Source organism: Lygodium microphyllum, chromosome 2, assembly GCF_053477565.2.
Source record: "Lygodium microphyllum isolate KBCC chromosome 2, Lygodium_microphyllum_v1.1.10, whole genome shotgun sequence".
Classification (NCBI taxonomy): Eukaryota; Viridiplantae; Streptophyta; class Polypodiopsida; order Schizaeales; family Lygodiaceae; genus Lygodium; species Lygodium microphyllum.
In genome coordinates, this window is record NC_141136.1 from 100,812,928 (window position 1) to 100,831,575 (window position 18,648).

Genomic DNA, 18,648 nt, shown 5'->3' on the forward strand with positions numbered 1-18,648 from the left:
AATGGTAGACTTGCACAGCTCATCAACTTCCATCCAAACATCAGTATCCATATCCTCGGGTTTAGCACCCTTGTAACGCAATGGTTTAATTTGCAACTTTTGCACCAAAACTTGCCATATTTGGGACTTCCAATACCCATAGTTGGTACCATCCAACTTGGCAATGTTAAAGAGAGCTGTGTTTTTCACATGACCAGCCATAGTGTCCCAAATCAAAGCAAAAATGCAAAATTGCAGGTTGTTGTAATTAGTAGAAAATGCACTAAAACCACTGCTAAAACTAGCTGAAAGAGTGGATATCACCAAGAGAACCACCTGCCCACCAAATATGACCAAGATAACATCAAACAGTAAGCATTACCCTCATACAAGTACTCGAAATCTGTAGATTTCAGCTTGTTGGAATAAAGTACAGCAGTATGTAAAACTGTCTCAAAGTGAAGCAATCACTGATACATATGTCATTGCAACTGCCAGGTAGCAAGATACATCCAACAGTGAGTGTCAAGGAGCAAGAAGGTACCAAGAAGTGTCAAACCAATAACCTATCAGGCAAGATACATCTCATAGGTCTAGAAGTCATGCATGTAATGGGTCTCGGGGTAAGAGAAGAGATCAAGCACAAGCACAATTGATAGAGCAAGAAGCTCAATACATAACCATCCAAGATGCATACAAAACTGACAAACCTGTGACAGAGATAGGTGCCTGCCCCAATAAGCGTAACAAATCAGCCCATTATAGACTAACTGCAGACATAAAGCTCTCAAGGGAGCAAATGCATGTAACTGTCCCATAAGCTCAAGCTCAAGTGTAAGTAAAACTCTGTGTACATCCAAATATGCCAAGAGGCTCCCACTGGAAGTAAAGTCAGATGCAAATGGAGCAAGCAATGCTCAAATACATCGAGTAGATAGCATCAGACATTCCAAATCCGAGTAGGGTACATCCGGAGCATAAATCCCAAGCTATCTCAGATCCATAAAGCATAAGCCTGAAAGCATTCAAATAGCATGTAACTGACAACAAAATGTAATACCCTGTAGGTTCAAAATGCTCAAATACATCCAAAGACAAAGCTCCAAGTGGCTGTCATGCATGGGCAAACCAAGTGGCAGCTATATCTGACCAAAGCATAAATGCAAGAGGCCTTAATGTCAAGCAATGACAAGAGGCATAAACCGGTCCAAAGCATGCCAACTCAATCCAAATGCCAGTGAATGACGGCCAAGACGGAGCCTAATCCAAATGCTAGTGAATGACGACCAAGATGGAGCCTAATCCAAGCTCAAAAGCATTCCAGAACAAAAAAAAAACATTTGACAATCTCCAAATACATCGGTATGATCATTCAAATTGCCAGTAAGCACCCTGTATCCAAGAACCAATGCAAACACCAAGTAAATGAGCTTCAGCCCACTGTATTACAGCAGTATATTCACTGTCAAATGAAGCTCAATCGGTGCCCAAATCCGCTCCAAATCAATCCCAAAGCATAGACATAGCATCCCATAACATCCGGGCATCAATAGGCATCAAACGAGCAATGCCAAGAAGTAGCAAACATCAAATGTCAAGTGCTGCCCTGTTTTTGATAGTCCTCGGACTGTATATACAGCAATGACTGAAGGTGGAAGCACTTGAATCAATCGCCGGGAGCCAAGAACCAATGCCGGGGAGTCCGAAGATGATCGGGAAGCTTGCAAACAATGCCGGAAGCCGGGGAAAGAGCTGGAAATGGCTGAAGTGGATCAGCCCAACCCCCTAAAAATGCGCCACATTTTGCGCTAGCTACTTCTGGGGGCTGGGGAGTCTTCAACAGTGCTACTGAGCACTTAGCAATGATCAAGGGGCTCCAATGCAGCCTTGCAAGGTGCCAAATGAAGGTTGGGAAGATCGGGAAGGAGATGAGAGATTAAAACATATTGCAAATGAAGGTGCCATGGCTGCCATTGAAGCTTGAGTTGAAGCTCTTTAAATTCGGGGCTAAAGAGAATGCCGAGCAAGCTCCAATGCCTTTGCTCTGATACTAGTTGAAAGGGAAGTAGAACCCAGGAGGAAGAAGCTTGGCGGTGAGAGCTATGGCGGATGGAGAGTAAGAGCAAGAGAGAGAGATAAACTCAAAGTGGGAACTCCAACAATCACAATGTGTGGCCGGGCCTTCCTTGATTCAAACTGTCACTAAAAGAATAAAGAATAAGTGACTGTGATGGGGGCCCACCACCTGCAGTGTGCAGTGGCGGGTACTGTCAGTGTAGTAATACACGGGCGGCTAGGCAGAGGCGCCTTTACCCCCAACAGAGAGAAACCACGAAGGTCTCCTAAGAATCAGGCAGTGTCATGATAAAAAAGATCGTCCTCAACTTATCATGAAAATCCAAATTTGCATCCTTGAGCTGATTTAAAATGCCAGTAAATGCACTCAAGTGCTTAGTTGCAGACTTTGACTCATCTAGTCGTATATTCACCATCTTGGGCATTAAATGCACTTGATTAATAGGTGTGGTGATTCTCATAGGTAGTTTTCAGCTTCTCCCATATTGCATAACCTATATCTAAACCCGTAATGTCTGTCAAAATGTCATCAATGACACCCATCTTTATGTAAGCCACAACCTTTTTGTTAACTCTAGCCCAATGTGCATCGGACATTTGTGCGAGTTTATCTTCCTATAAAGCATCCTCACAATCCTTTAAGAACAAAATGCCCTGCATACGGTCTTTTCAAAGGTCAAAGCCATGACTATCAAACCGTTTGATTTCCATCAAACTCTTGATGTCTGAACTGGAAGAAGTTGCAGCCATTTTATCACGAACACAAGAGTAAATGCCTTGGACTAGAGAAGCTCAAGCTGAACCAGCAAATACATTGCTATTCTTTTTCAAACAGTAATAAATCTCTGCTGTTTATACATAAACCAGTCACCACATGGGCAAAAACTGCAGAAATTTACCAAATTCTGCACAAAGCCCCAAAAATCCAAGTCCAATAGTGCATAAATGTCAGCCAATCTGACCCAGCTAAGAAAAATTTTGCCAATGCATGAAAAGCCCCAAATTTTCCGAGGTCCAATGTTAGGAAATTTTACTCAAATGAACAAAATTCTGACAAATTTGGTAAAATCCTCAATTCAATTGAGGTCAATGCACACAATGTCTGCAATTTCTGACATGAATGTCATTGCCAAGCATGAACAGCTTCGAATCTAGGAAAAGCCCCGAAATTTCAGGCTCAAATTTGCACAAGTCTAAGACTTGTGCTTCCATGCGCGAATCTGTTAGAGGAGGGGGATGAGAGAAATTAAGGAAATTTCTGATTGAAAAAAAAAAGACGAGCGGGGCGCGTAGCTGGGGGGGAGGGGGGGTCCGTTGACCTGCCGTCACATTGTGTTGCGCCAGTCATGCGACGTGACATGTTTGATGCTAGACGTGTCGACACGTGCTAGCACCTCCACTCTAGTCCCCTGCCTGGCTGTCTTGATCGACCCTACCCCGTCTTGGCGTCGACTGTCGCCTGGTCTCCATTGGACACAATGCTTGTCCCATGCTTGCACCGACTGCCACCACTGGTCGCCCCAACTGCCCACATTGGTCGCCACACGCTCAATACCTGCCGCCTGATCCTGGTCCCCGTTGCCCAGTCGTCACTGGTTTGTCCTTCAAGTTGACCTGTCAGCTGTGCCTTGGTCTCGGAAGCGTGTAGAACCTTGAGCTCTGATACCAGTTGTTGGAACTTAGCTGGAGGAGTGAGCAACAGTTCGATGAGTGAGAGTGATAGAGAGAGAGAGAGTGAGTGAAAGTACGATTAGATTTGGGTGTACCAAAAATGTGATCGGTACACAAAGAATAAAATGTATTTATACTTAGGGCACATGTACAACTAAATAATGCACGTGTATATACATGGAGGTGAAAAAGTGCCTTTATCCCAACAGTTTCATTTTCCTAGGAGATTTTCTCTTCTACCATCATGGAGGTTTTCCCTTTCAAGGCAGATCGTGCAACATCTCTCTTGATGCTATCATGGCGGTGACTTTTTCTTTGGTCTTCTAGTCAATGTGCTTCATCCTCATTTTCATCTATCATCATGGTTCTCGGCACCATATGAAGACCGATATCAAGCTTCTCTTTCTCCTTCCGCCTCGATATCTAGGGTTGAGAGGGGGTTCCTACTCTTTCTTGGTATTCTATAGGATTTAGTTAGAGGTTCACTTCGGACACTTACATAAGATGAGAGTGAGGCTATGTGACGTTGACGGATCAGGGCTTTCTTAGGATGATATATATGTTCATGGTATCCCTGGGCCTGACTCGTGTATTTTCAGCTTTGTGTATTGCTGCCATGTTTAGGTATTATGAATACCCATGCCGTGCTTTCTACCCTAGCCTCTTTGCATCAGAGTACCTTCATCACCTGTGATAATATCAATGAGGATTTTCTTTTTGTTTTCACTGTCTGTTTCTTTTTCAGACAGTTATGTCAGTCTACAGAAGGCAACTACGGGAGTTTTCTTATGTACTGTGCACACATTTTCTTCTTGACTGCACATTTGTATGGGTGTGAGTTTCGGTGTACAAGTTGTTGAATTTCACTTTTGAGGGAGCGAGTGGTCTCAAAAGTCAATGCTATTTAAGGATCTCACGAATACAAGGCAGATCAGGTTCACCTCTTTATTAACTTGCTGAAAGGCCTTATGGCCTTTAAGTATGTGCAGTCTAGAATGCTCTTTCTCAAATCTATTGCAATGTTGATTAGTTTTACTGGATGTTGTGTATCATTTTGCATAGACAGTTTTAGTGCCTGATACTTGGCTTTCGGTTGCAGGAAGTTTTTAGGTCGTTTCCGGCCATCGCAAGCCTTTGAGATTGAGAAAGCAGTAGCACAAAAGAAGGTTGTCAGGAGGATCTTTGATGCTTTGGAAGGTGAAACTGATGATGTTGGAAAGAAGCTACAGGATTTGAATGTACGCCTGAACCCTGTTGCTGTATCTGAAGTTATAAGGAAATTGCCTGCTGACTCTGCTTGGGCTTTTTTTAACTGGGCGAGAGGTCATAATGGCTTCAAGCACGATAAACAGACGTACACAGCAATCATCAAGAGGTTTACAAAATTGAAGGATTCAAAGCACTTGAAACAAATAGCTCAAGACATGAACACTGATGGCTGTGCTGGTAACCTGGTCACTTTTACAAGTTTGATACGTGCTCATGCAAAAGCTGGAGAAATTGAAGAAGCACTTGAAGTTTGGTCATTCTTAAAGGAAGCTGGCCTTCAGCCAGATGTTAATGCTTACAATCGTTTGCTTCGGACACTTTTATTAGCCAGGAAACATCAAGTAGCTTTGCGTTACTACAAAGAAATGCTACAATCTCATTGCTCACCCAATGGAGGGACATATCACTGTTTAATTGAAAGTCTTGTGGATACAGGGAAGCTGGAGGCAGCATACTTGATCATCAAGAAGATGCCTAGGCTAGGAGTACGGCCTTTCCAACTGACCTATGAAATGCTTATTAAGGCTAATCTGGAGGCTAATGATCTAGATGCTGTAATAAATTTGCTTGTTCTCATGAAAGAAACAAATCGTGATCCAAGCTTAGAGATCATGAGAAGTGTGCGCAGAGCATGTAGAAAGGCAAATAAAAATACCGAAGTTCTGGTGCAGCATTGGGGGCCATATTTTGCATACAATACTGAATCAAGTGGAGGAGATAGCTCCACTTCCGGCAGATCAGATGAAGGAACTACGACTGGCTCAGAGTTTGAGGATACAGATGAAGATTTGGAGGTTGATAAAGGTACACTTGCAAGTCTTCTCACTCCCTGGAATCCTGAAACAGCACAGAGATTGCAGAAAATGGACTTTCAATGGACCACAGAAATTGTGTCTTATCTGATGAAAGATTTAGAGGATGTGGATGTTGCCTTTGGTTTCTTTGAGTGGTTGCGAAGTCAAGAAAACTTCAAACATGATTTGAAGACCTATGTAAAGATGATATCTATCCTTCTTTCAGCCAGAAGGTTCCAATTGGTAGATTGTTTGCTAGATGAGATGCATGAACAGGGTATTAGGGTGTCGGCTTGGGTGTTTAACCGCATTGTTGAATGCTACAGCTCATGCCACGATCCTCACGGGGCCTTAAAATTGTTTGCAAAAATGGATCAAATGGGAACTCCTCCAGACTCAGCAGTCTATACAGGAGTTATTGATGTCTTGATGAGAGAAGGTATGTATCAGCGCGCCATGGAGATATATGCACAAATGCTGCAGGCGGGATATGAACCCAACAACTTCACTTACTCGGTACTAATAAATGGGCTAGGCCTTGCTGGGAAAGCAGAAGCTGGTCACAAGCTTCTAAATATTATGCGTAAACATGGGTACAAACCAAATGTGATCACATACACTGCTGTAATAGGTGGCTATGAAAAACTAGGAAGGATAGCTGATGTGATTGGAGTATACAAGGAGATGCAAAGTGCTGGAATAGAACCTACACCAATCACTTACAGAGTTTTGTCACAAGCTTTTTATCGAGTTGGCAGGTGGAACGAGGGAAAAAAGATGGAGGAGAAAATGGACGAACTAATTTCAACAGATGTGGGAACTGCAATCATGGAAGAAAGCAGACAGTCGGCTTGCAAAGATATTTTGGAAACCTTGGAGGACCTAGCCGTCTTACAATAATCAGAAGGTAACTCATACGTGATGTGGCTTGTTTGGATGCTATTAGGTCAAACTGCAACCGCCAAGTAGCATTGTAGGGTTAATTATGTAAGAATAGGTCCTCTGGTTCTGAGGGGCTGATTGCAGGTTTCAGGTTCCAAGGTTCAGTTGAAAGTTCTAATGATCTGAACAAGTCCCAGTGGGTCGAATGGAAAATAAGGTTTTTCTATTCAGACAACAAAAAGGAGTCTTGTCAAGTACCTGATATCATAAGATTTTACCACAGGCAACCAACCTTGTGGATGATGTATGGAGGTATATTTGTTCCATTACATATGTTCTATCTATGCATTGAGTAGTCCATGTATGAGTCACCTCTGTCTGTCTCTCCTCTTTTTTTGCCAACGATTTTAAATTGATGAATAGAAATATTTATGAATGGCTAGCCAACCAAGTGGACTCTAAGACAAGTAGAAAACAACACATGAAGCCAGAAGGCTTTAAACAACACAAGAAGCCAGAAGGCTATGATGATAGAAGGGACTCATGAAAGTGGAGTACATCTGTGGTGTAGTGGATGGTTCTTTTATGGAGCAGCGACCTCTACGAGGACCACATTAGTAGAAACCATGGAACTAACTTGCCACAAATAATAGTCCTTGAACACGGCCCACACAACCATGGGTACCTGAGGCTAAACAAAAAATGACTGCATTTGGATCCTCCAAATGTGCCAAAGAGGAGTTCAACGTGAAATGAAAGAGAGAGGTTAGTACTTTGGGCTCACAATGCAACGTTTTGGACTAAAGTCTTGTCGATCGCATGACTTGGCTGGACACGTATGTTCACATGGTGTGTTTGTGTAAGTTCGCCCTCTTGTCTTCTCGAACATTCGATCGGTCTTCCTCCTTGGTAGGATCATTAATGAGGGTCCCAATGTGATCAAGACTTGTTCATTTGGAAGTTAGCTATCTTGTCCACACGTAATAAAAAATACCCATGTGATCAAGCCCAATTGTTCATTCAGTTAACTATCCATTTTGCACATAGAAAAAATGCTAGTGTGGCTCTTAGATTGGCTCTTTGAGCTAATATTTGGCAAGCACACCATATCTCATAAAGAAACTTCTTGTTAGATGTAGGTGGAAGGCATGAATATGTTAGTAAGGTTGGAAATAGATGTAGACACTTTCTCAATCCATATTTTGAATTGAAAACCTTGTTTAAAGTGGATGAGAATAAACTATGTTTTAAGTATGCTATTCTAGCTTTGATCAGGTTGGACATTGATTCAAAATCTTGACGGATTCTATGTTTTATAGTGATATTAAATTGTTCATTTTGATTTACTTTTATTGACCAAATTTTGGATGATATTGTATGCTACTAGACATCATCCAAAATTTTCAATCCAAGAGTTTTGCAAAGTTTTGGCACTATCTTCATTTTCTAGACAATGCTAGTATTTTTGATAAGTGAAAGATTATCTCAATCATTTGAATTTGCATTTGATAAAAGTTTTAGCTCTTGACAAAGTTTTTCTAGACAATCCTAGTGTTTTTGGTAATGTGGAGGCTCATATGAATCATTCGGATTTGCATTTGATAAAGTATTTGACAAAATATGTGGAATTATTGTGGAGTTTCAATTATGATTTGGCATTTCAGCCCTTCAAATTTGATCTTTTCAACATCTTGCGTGCTTGGTCTTTATTGGACAAAGCCATTTAGGTGGTTGTGATGCTTCCAATAATAATGACCCAAATACCTATTTCGCCTCGATGAAATGCAAAACAATGAAACACATGAAGCATTTCATTTTGTTTTGCAAAACAAGGTTACAAAGCAAGATTTATTTTGATGATATGGAATTTCAAGGTTACACAAAAAAGAGAATGTGTTGGATGTTTTTCTTTTTTTAGCTCTCATTCTTTCAACGTGTTCCTTGTGTGCGCATCACCTTCTTATCCTCATGCATCATCTTCTCCTCCATCTCCTTTTGCTCCACTTCTTCCTTTCCTCCTCCACCTTACCTATTTCTATTCCTTTTTCTCTACGCTCTCCTCCTCTACCTCCTCCACACACTGCTTCACCTCCTCCTCTACCTTGGGCCTCCATCTCCTTGAGCAATAAATGCCTCCCAACAAGGATTTTTCTCTAGAATATCAATTTTTAGTTTTACTTTGCATCAGATAGTATCCATATGTTGTGGTCTTTACATTGTAATTTGTAAATCATGAATGCTAATTTTGAAATGAGGTGAAATGCACGTTTTTGTTTAGGCTTTAGGCTTTTGACTCTCGGATTTAAGATCTAGGTGGAATGAATATTTTCACTTCATGGATCTATTCTTTCATGTAAATTCATAATATATAGTAAATTTACTTATAATAATTAGTATTTTTTTAAACCTCAAAACCTCCAACTAGTCAACGAAACAAAATGCAAAGTGAAACCTTGAAACCTCAAAATACAAGACAAGATGAAATGTTTTTGATGACTATGCTTCTAATGTAGTGTTGTGGGTAGTGTTTTAATGTAGGGTTCTAAGGGCAATGTCTAGTTTCATTGTATGGATTTGTGATTGTTTAGAGTTTAGGGAAAATTCAAAGGGAATTTGAGATGATGTTTTGAATGTGCCTTTGTTTTAGGTGTTTGCTATCTTGAATTGTCCTACTTCTTGAACAATTTGTTTGGGCTACCCAATTAAGCAGAACCAAATGTCACCCCATTTGATTGTGCATTTGGATCGTTCCAACAATGGGTTTGGATTTGATTTAGCTTTTCAAGTCACTTGCTAACTATATTGGCAATTGTGACATTTTGGTGGACACATAGTATTTGATTAAGTACATGGAGGCCAAAGATATGGAGGATATAATGCTTGTTTTATGGTTAAATTTTTTTTAGGACATGATTTATATTTTGAGTTGGTAAGTGACAAAGGCACACTACTTTCTAGATAAGGACTCTATTGTATATTATTCATAGAGTTATGGGCTAGTTAAAGTCCATGAATAAAGTCCTTCTAAGTGATTTGAAAAAGGTAGCAAATAAACATGAGGATGATTTGGATGATTGTGACAAAAAGCTCCATTTTGCACTTTTGGGTATTTTTAGACATTAGGATTGTGTTTGTAGAGCCTTAGGAATTACTAATTTATGTCCTCCATTTTTATCTAGATACATTGTTTTTTGAATATCTCATTATCACTTCTAATTTCATAAATGATGTTTTTTATATGTGGATATTGTTGTTAGAGCCATGCAATTACTTGTAGATATGTGATAGCTTGTTCTATCATGGTATTTTGTACTTTGATATCCTAGAGAGTTTCACTTTGGAATATTATTATATGTATCTCTAAATTAAAATTGTAGTCCTGCATTGCAAGGATCCAATGTAGTAAACAACTATGTGAATGAGTTTTCTCAATCAATGCTATGATAGGTTGATGGTCTATCTCTATAGTTAGTTGTGACCCATGTATGTAAGGTGTAGGTTTTTCAATGACTATGCCATTGTTAGGAGCTCTTTTTCTATTGTTTAGTAATTAGTTTTTGTTTAAAAAGAGTTCAGTTGATAAATAAAATTCGTCTCCATTAGTTATTATCATATTGTTTTAATAATGTCTGAACTATACCATAATAAAAAGCATTTGTTTGCATTAGAAATGGTTTTTAGGACAATTCAACATAATTTCTTATGAGACAGGCTTTTGATTTTTCAAATGCTTCCTAGCATGTGGGGCTCCATTCAAATTTTTAGTTTTTCTTTACTAACTAGTTTAGGTTAAAATTACTAAAAAAATTCGTCATTTCTAAGAATCATTTCAATCATTTTAGAACTTTAGACCTTGAATTTTATTAAACCTACAAATTTTAATTGTGTTCTCTTCCTTTATATATATATTTTAATGTGAATTTAAGATAATTTTCTTAAAGTATATAATCTTTTTAAATTGCATTTGAATAATCTTTTGAAGTCTTTGTATGAGTCAAAATGTCATCCAAGTATACCATTGAAATCCTTTTAGCATTAAATGATAAAACAATTTGTCTACTAATATTTGAAATAAGCTTGGTGAATCAGAAGGTCCAAAAGCCATTACCTTAAAGTCATATAATCCCCTTAACAGTTTAAAATTGGTTTTTGTTGTTCTTTTTAATCAATTCAAAATATTGAATTTGAGGCTAAATCAAGTGATGCAAAATATTTTGGTTATCCTAGTTTGGTTATTAATGAATTATAATCCACACAAAAATAATATTCATCTAAACCTTTTTTAACAAAAGTGTGGTTTGATGGCTTATGCACGTTTGGATGGTTGAGTGTATTTATATGGTGTCCAATTTTATAGTAAAAGTTATAGATAGTCAGGTAGAGAGTTTTACTTTGTGATATTTGTTAAGTAGTTCAATGATATATTTTATGCTCATCTTGATTGGAATGATTAGTGAGCAATGAAACACATTAGTCTTCATCGACCTTTTGATTTGGATCCATTTTCTTATGAGAAGTACAATTTTTTTGCTTCTAATGTCAAAATTCCCTTGTAATTTATATTGCCAATTATACCCTAACGTTAGAGGAATGATTTATCTTGGAAACACATAACATTCATAAAAGTAGATGGCTTCTCGTATGTCAAAATCTTATTGTTTTGTTGAAGAATACATGTGTTTCTTATCTCCAAATAGAATAGAAATTGGAGGTCCATGTTAACTTCTCGATGTAGTTCATCTACTATTCCTTAATTAATTGAGAAAAGTAGAGGGCTTCAATCTTATCATGCCAACCACTAACCCGTACACCGTTATCATGCTTTTAGATCGCCAATGTCACTTCTTTTGGGCCTTGAAAATTTGTAGGCCCTCACACCCTATGCCTTAATATCTAGACCATACACATGTTAGAATTTCTCCTCACACCAGTTCTTCATTCTCTATCTCAAGAGATTTTTATTTGCTTGATTGGAATTGACCATGTTAATTTTTAAGAAGAGACTCATCTACTCAAGCGTAGAGTGCTCCATTGCACGTATCAAAATGTTTAATAATGTGTAAAAGTAAAAAATCCTTTCGGGAAAAACTTCTATATTTATGGACTTGTAATTTATATATATATATATATATATATATATATATATATATAAGCATGTTTTGTAAATAACTAGTTTGGTCTTGGGTTTGTAAGCACTTTACTCATTAAAAAGGGTGTTATACAATTAAATAGTTTAGTCTTGGGTTTATAAGCACTTTACTATTTAAAGTATGTTAAATTATTTGATAGCGTAGTAGATACAATCATATCCCATAGTTTGCAAAGGATTATATTAGTATATCAATTTGGTCAACTTAAGGAAGGGATATCACACCTATTTGTGTTATGTAGCCGTATGAAACACGATGGAGTGGAGAAAGTTAACGTTCTAGAGGAGTTATATTAGTGAACATATGGAAAACTTATTCATAGGGCATCCAAACAAGAAAAGAAGCATTAAAAGTGACAAATAATAGGAAATCATGGCACAAATCTAACATAGCAATTAAATATGCTTAATATATTGTGGGCATGCAAAGTTTATATCTAAACCTCCATCTCTCTACCAATTCCATAGCCATAAAGTTAAAATCATTTACCATAAGCTACAAAATCTTTTACTAAAGCTCTTCTAGAGTTCTCATCATAAGTTGAGGAAATGAACGTGCTTAAACCAAACATTTTGATTCTCCTCTGATATAAACAACTTATTATTCCATGTTGGAATCCTTCATTCCCTAATTTTCATGGATGGATCCAAAGGCTCTTGTGTTCTCCCCATATGACAAATATTCAGCTTACATTATATTGCTTCAAACTTTGCCTTAGTAACGTAATGAACAATTTTGTGATGCTCATGTGGTCTCTAATTCTCTTGTGCTTGTTTAGGGTATTATGATACTTTCTTATAATAGAGGTTGATTATATAAAAAGTCACTTTTTTGTGGAGAATTATACAAAGTTTATGATGTTGTGTAGCGGACCAAATTCTCTATCAAGGATCACAAAAACATTGAGAGGCCAAGTTACAAAGAAATTGAAAAAGAATTGATGGTGACTATTGTAATGGATAAGATGTCTCAAAACTTTTTTCAGATGGCCTATCTCGTTGTGCTAGTCACCATGGGTGCTTTCATTAGGAGAAATATGGACTCTCTTTTTTGCCCCTTAAGGAGTGAATAAATAAATATAGGCCTAACTAATGAGAGAGATAGGATTCAAGATTCATGTAACATGAATCTTCCTGCCATATCTTGGCTCAAATCTTCCCTCAACAATAAAGTAAGGGAAAATATGGGGAACACAATGTTGTCACTTCCTAGAAATTAGCGACTCAAATTTTCATTTTCTTATTTTTTATGTTTGACTTTTCATTTCTCCCATTTTTAGTTTTCCCCTCTTTCTTAGGTGGAACTCAAATTTATCATATCTCTTTCCCCGCTTCTTCTTTCCTAACAAAATTTTACAACCTCATTGTTGCTTGCCTTATCTGTAACCCTGTGAAATTTCATTTCCTTTACACAAACACAGAGTGAGTTTCACACGTTTTATGAGAGCATAGCTTGTTTTACCAAAGCCCTAAGAGTTTCTTCACAAAAACTTATAGGTATATTATTCTCTTCCATGGATGTTCTATGGTAAAGTTTTATCTCATTTGGACAAAACCCGTGCAAGTTATGTGCATTCTTTGACATGTAATTTCTTTTGTTTTGGTACTCTAGGAGTCTCTTACAGTCAAGAACAATGATCTTTTGAACATTCAACTTCTTCTTCAACATCTTATGGTTTCTATGCAAACAAAGTTACGGGTATATTGTCTTGTTTTTTTATTGCTTCATAGTTAAATTTTATCTCATTTGGACAAAATGTATACAAGTTATATGCATACTGAGCTTTCCTTTGTTTTTTTACTCCAAGAATCTTTGAGGGTGGAGAACAATGATTTTTTAAAAACTCAACTTCTTCAACATCTTTGGGCTTCTTTACAAAGAGAGCCACATGTATGTTGTTATTTTTTTCTGTTGCTCCATGGTTAAGTTTCAACTAATTTGGACAAAGCCTATGTAAGTTATATGTATGCTTTGATCCGCAAATTCTTTTGTTTTTGTACTCTAGGAATTTGTCTGTGAAGGAACAATGGTCTTGTTATAAGTCAACTTCTTGTTTAATATCTCTGGGCTTCTTTGTGAAAAGAATTACAAGTACAATGTTTTTTTTTAAAAATACTCCATTTAAATTTCATTTCATTTGGAGAGAACATTTGCAAATTATACAAGTGCTGATAGGTAACTTTTCTATTTGGTTATTATAGATATCTTCACGGAGAAAAGACATTAGTAACATACTTGTAGTGGAGGTCTTCAATAGGAAAGATAGTGGCGGTAATTGGATTTGTGATAAGTACTATAAGTTGGATTGGATTGGATTTGGATGCACCCAAGTACTCAAGGGAGTTTCAAGGTTAGGCGTAAGAATGTTGGAAACCCCAGTAAACATTGAAAAGGTAGAATTTTAGAGTTCAGAAAAGTGTTTAATGGAACAAGTATAGTAACATAAGTATTGATCCAACATGTTTACACACACAAAAAAATATCTGTACATGACAAGAACTAAATCAAAAATTATAAACAAAACAGTAAGTTTTTAAATTTTGTCATTGTTTATTCTTTTACATCAGAGTTATTTTTAAAAATATGTGCAGTGTTCTAATTCAATCTTGTTTTACTAACAACTTTGTATCCATCAACTTTGCATGAATGGAAAAATGTGGAATGTTTGAGCAGCAAGATACATGTTTGGCATGAAGATATAGGTTCTTTGATCTATGATAATAACTCTATAAGTCATCTTGCAACTCAAAATATCTTTTTGATAATTCATTGTATGTAATAGAAATCCAGAGATTGCGGCATGTCCCATTGCCGCCACTATCTAGTGGTGAATGGTTGATTGGTAGCTTAGAGTTGTTAGGAGCATGTAAGTCCAAGATAAAATCTGACATCAATAGTGCTATGAAACCCACCACAGGCTCCAAAGATGTGCATCTTAGCTGGTTTATTTCATTCTCATTGTTTGCGCATTTGTTTCGTTCATGTGATGTTCTGAAGAAAACAAAGATTGCTTATCAATACGAGTGTCCATCCGAGGAATGGATGAGTCAGCTATTGGGTGAGTCTGGCAAGTCAAAAGAACATATTTTGATGAGATGATTGAGTGCAGGGTCAACCAATCTGATCTCACATTCAGGTAGATCTTTTTTGTTACTTAGCATGCCTTGATTTAATTGACATAAGTCTTGCTTAGATGAATTGCTGTGTTAGTTCCATTTACTTACCATTACTTTGTTTTTATTACATGTATTTCATCGTTAGATAAACTCTGTGCATTTGCTTTCGATATAGAAGATGGCAACTTTTGCGAGGGGAGTGCATCAACTTGGATCAAGAATACCCAAGATGAGACACATACATCACTCATAGATGTGGTTATCTTATGGAATGGTCATTATCCTTTTGTGGTCAGCATAGAGCGTCATTGGTCCATTTCTTTTCTGAGACAAGAAATCCAATTAATGTCCAATGAGCCGCTCTGCAACTTCTATTTCAAGGTAGATAATGGAAAAGTCAAGATTTGTAGTGAGCAATCCATGACATGTAAACAATGTGCTTCTCCACATATCCTTGAGATACTGGAATCCTAATAATTTTTTTAAATAAAATATGAGTACAAAATTTCTTTAAAATTTTGAGTACTTTCAATTTTGATAATCTTAGTTTACTGTGATCCAAGCACGCGATAATACATACTATAATTAGTCAATCGTGCTGGTTAAAATCATAATTAAATTGGAGGCTCGAGTTCTATAATCCATGCAATATTGTCTTTGCATAATGATATATTGTAGCTAATCTCTTCTACTCATTTCTTAAATTTAAATATTAAATTGGATCCAAAGGGATGTTGAAGGTCTTTTAGATTTATTTTCTTATAATTTTTTTATATATTCTCTAGTTGGACTTGAATATACTCAGCGATCCAAGTACATTCAAGGATATAATAATGTAGAATGAAGTGTTTGTCTATATGAGTAATTTTAACGGTGACTTTAAAGTATTGAAATAAAAATACTAAGGTAAGAGTTTTAATTTAAAACTTTAGGGTTAAAAAAGAACCTTTATTTAAAACCCTAGATACATAAAAGCTATAACTCCAAACTCATTTTCACTTTCATTCTCTACTTTCCTACACTTGTGGTCTCGTTCCTTCTCTCTTTGTGTGCCATGGCTACCACTCCCACATTTGCCGCATGGATTAGCTCCACACGCTACGCACACATAGGAGACTAGATATACCCTAGTTTTTGTGTGACCTTGAGTTTAGAGAGCTCGCTTTCCACTGTAGACCCTAGCTCTAGTATAGTGGTATCGTTTTGTGATGCGGCAAACCCTCTCACTTGCTTTATTCCGAACTCTGTTCTCATGTGGATCCCCATAGATTTCTTGTATAGTTTATATGCTAGATCAAGCCATGCAAAGGTGATAATTCAAGCCATGGTGCATGTGTAGGGAAACATCTCCGCACCGCCAAAGTAGTGCCCTCCTCATCCCAAGACCACTCCACGATGGATCTCATTGAGCGCAATGCAGCATTGCCATATATGTTTTGTGTACTGAGGTGCAAGAGGACAGTGGCGAAGACATCGACACACCCTCTCGGCGACGGCCAGAGTATTTCGAAATGGAGCTTGAGGAGTTTGGACTCAATTTGAGTGCAGAGGTAGCATAGAGCTTAGCCATTGTGCACTCATCTCTCTGCCATGATGAGACGCCAACAAGCAATGAGCCACCTCTCGCTTCTCTCCATGTTGTCACCATCGAGGGGGTGGAATATCTACTCATGGAGGATGTATTATAAATTTTGGAGCTAAGAGAAGAACAACTATAATGTATCATGGTGCGTGATGCACCTGATGATTTTATAGATTTTGATATACAGGATGCCCTAGCACATGTTGATGAGGTGGTTTGATATGATGGCACAAGTGTCAATTACGTCTCTGCCATTGTGAGCATCCAAGAGCAGATTGAGGAAATGACGCCACAGTATGAGATCTCACATGAGGAGTTTGAGTGGTTGCAAGAAAGCCTTTTTGGTCCTCGACCCAACTACACAGTATCTTCCCAAGAGAGAGACAAGGGTGACCCAATTGTAAGAGCACACATGGATGCTCCATTATAGCAGTAGCAGATAGATGCAGCCTTGGCTAAAGGCTCGCGTCTGGGAGACCTGAATCTACATCAGGCCCCCAAACGTGAGCATTTAGACTTAATCCTCCGACTAGGTCTACTCTGGGGGCCCGATTCCAATGAAAATTTACCGCAAGGGTCTTGATGTCCAAAAGGCCCTACTGGCGACTTTGCGCGCAAATTTGATAACATTATCTTCTCTGGTAATGTTCTCACTTTTAAACAAAGCAACATCAAATCCTTGCACTAATTGGTTTTCAATATCCTCCTGAAACATTTCAAGGACAATAGCAACTCCAATAGCCTCTATTTGAGTTTACCATTGCCAGTCTTATTTTCCACTCTCACAAGTGAGTGAATTGGGTGATGGTATTGTTGGGATGGGTGACCTCTTAGGAAGTTTTTTCTACAAGCAAACAATTGCACCTCATGTGTAGAGCCAATGGTACCAATAAAGCCTTTGTAACCTCATTTCCAAGTATGCTAATGGCAAAATGCCAAGATCCATGCATTGGTTGCCACCTTGTTCGTGATCTACAAGAGGGATGCTGCTTGATGCAATGTGATGCAGGATGGCAATGCTTTCTAGTATATAAAAAGGGTTAAGGCATTGTATAGCGACAACCATGAGTAGGAGAGAACACCCTAATTTTGACTATGAGAGAGGGTAGTTGTGACCACTAGCTTCTCTACACAATGAAACTCTTACCATCTAACTCTCTGCACCTTGGTTTCCTACCCCAACTTCAACGTTATCCTTATCAAAAACCTCTTTTGTTATCTTCTTCTAAACAATTTATGTACCATCCACTCTACTCCAAGAGTCAATCAAGAATCTTTATAGTACAATGGCCCTGAACAGTAGTGCGTGTGTAGTTGAGTAAGTCCTACACACAACGAGATTGGAGCGCAAGCAGTTGCAGAGTACAAATGCAGCCCCTCTTCCACCTCCTCCATCGATTTATTGGGTAACTTTAGATAAGTTATCCTCTACAAGGTAGACCTGGAAGCAACCTAACCATCTAAGCATATGTGTTCCATGGAATTTGGGTGGTGACACTTAGGACAAGAGACTGGGAGACTATCCAACATTACTCCTTGGGTTTTCCAAGTAGGTAAATCTCAAAGGTGTTAGTAGAGGTTGGCATGTCATAACATGCTGAGGGGGAAGAGGGCATATAACTATATGAGAAGGTAATCATGACCCAAGAGATAGAAGTGTTAAGATTAATGAGTAGCTAGGGAAGTGTTGGGGAGGAAGTAATTCTTACATGTAATAAATTAGCTCTCATTCATTTCATCAAGAAATTTGTAGTATGTAGGGAGTAACATGATGTAGAGATGGATTCTCACCATTGCTAATTCTTATGTTGACATTGAAGAAAAAAGCAAGCATTCATTTTTCATAAGGATGGCATTATTGCTTTAACCTCATTCATCTCCTTGTTGGCAATTTTAAGCTTCTCAATTGAGGTGCTTAGGTTTTTCTCCTTTTCCTCCATGTCTTTTTGTAGATATTGATGTGTGTTTATAGCTATGGTTGTGGACTTCTTTCTTTTATTGCCTCTTGAGTTATGTCTTTCAATGTGTCCAACTCCTCTCTCACCTTGATGAGATTTTTGGGACACTGAGGTTGGTGTTATGCTTGTCTAGAGAGTGAGTTCGAGCTCTTCAAGTCTCTCAATTCTTCG

General features: G+C 37.9%; 1 protein-coding gene across 1 annotated transcript in view; it reads left to right on the forward strand.

The window, feature by feature from the left end:
* The window catches only part of LOC148040092 (uncharacterized), a gene marked incomplete at its 5' end in the record, with an annotated part of 42,046 nt that extends 35,008 nt beyond the window's left edge, over window positions 1-7,038 (forward strand). The window contains one exon of the mRNA XM_087663015.1: window positions 4,826-7,038. Coding sequence (XP_087519141.1) covers window positions 4,826-6,689 — 1,864 coding nt within the window. The remainder of the gene's footprint in view (window positions 1-4,825) is intronic.
* Window positions 7,039-18,648: the final 11,610 nt, after the last annotated feature.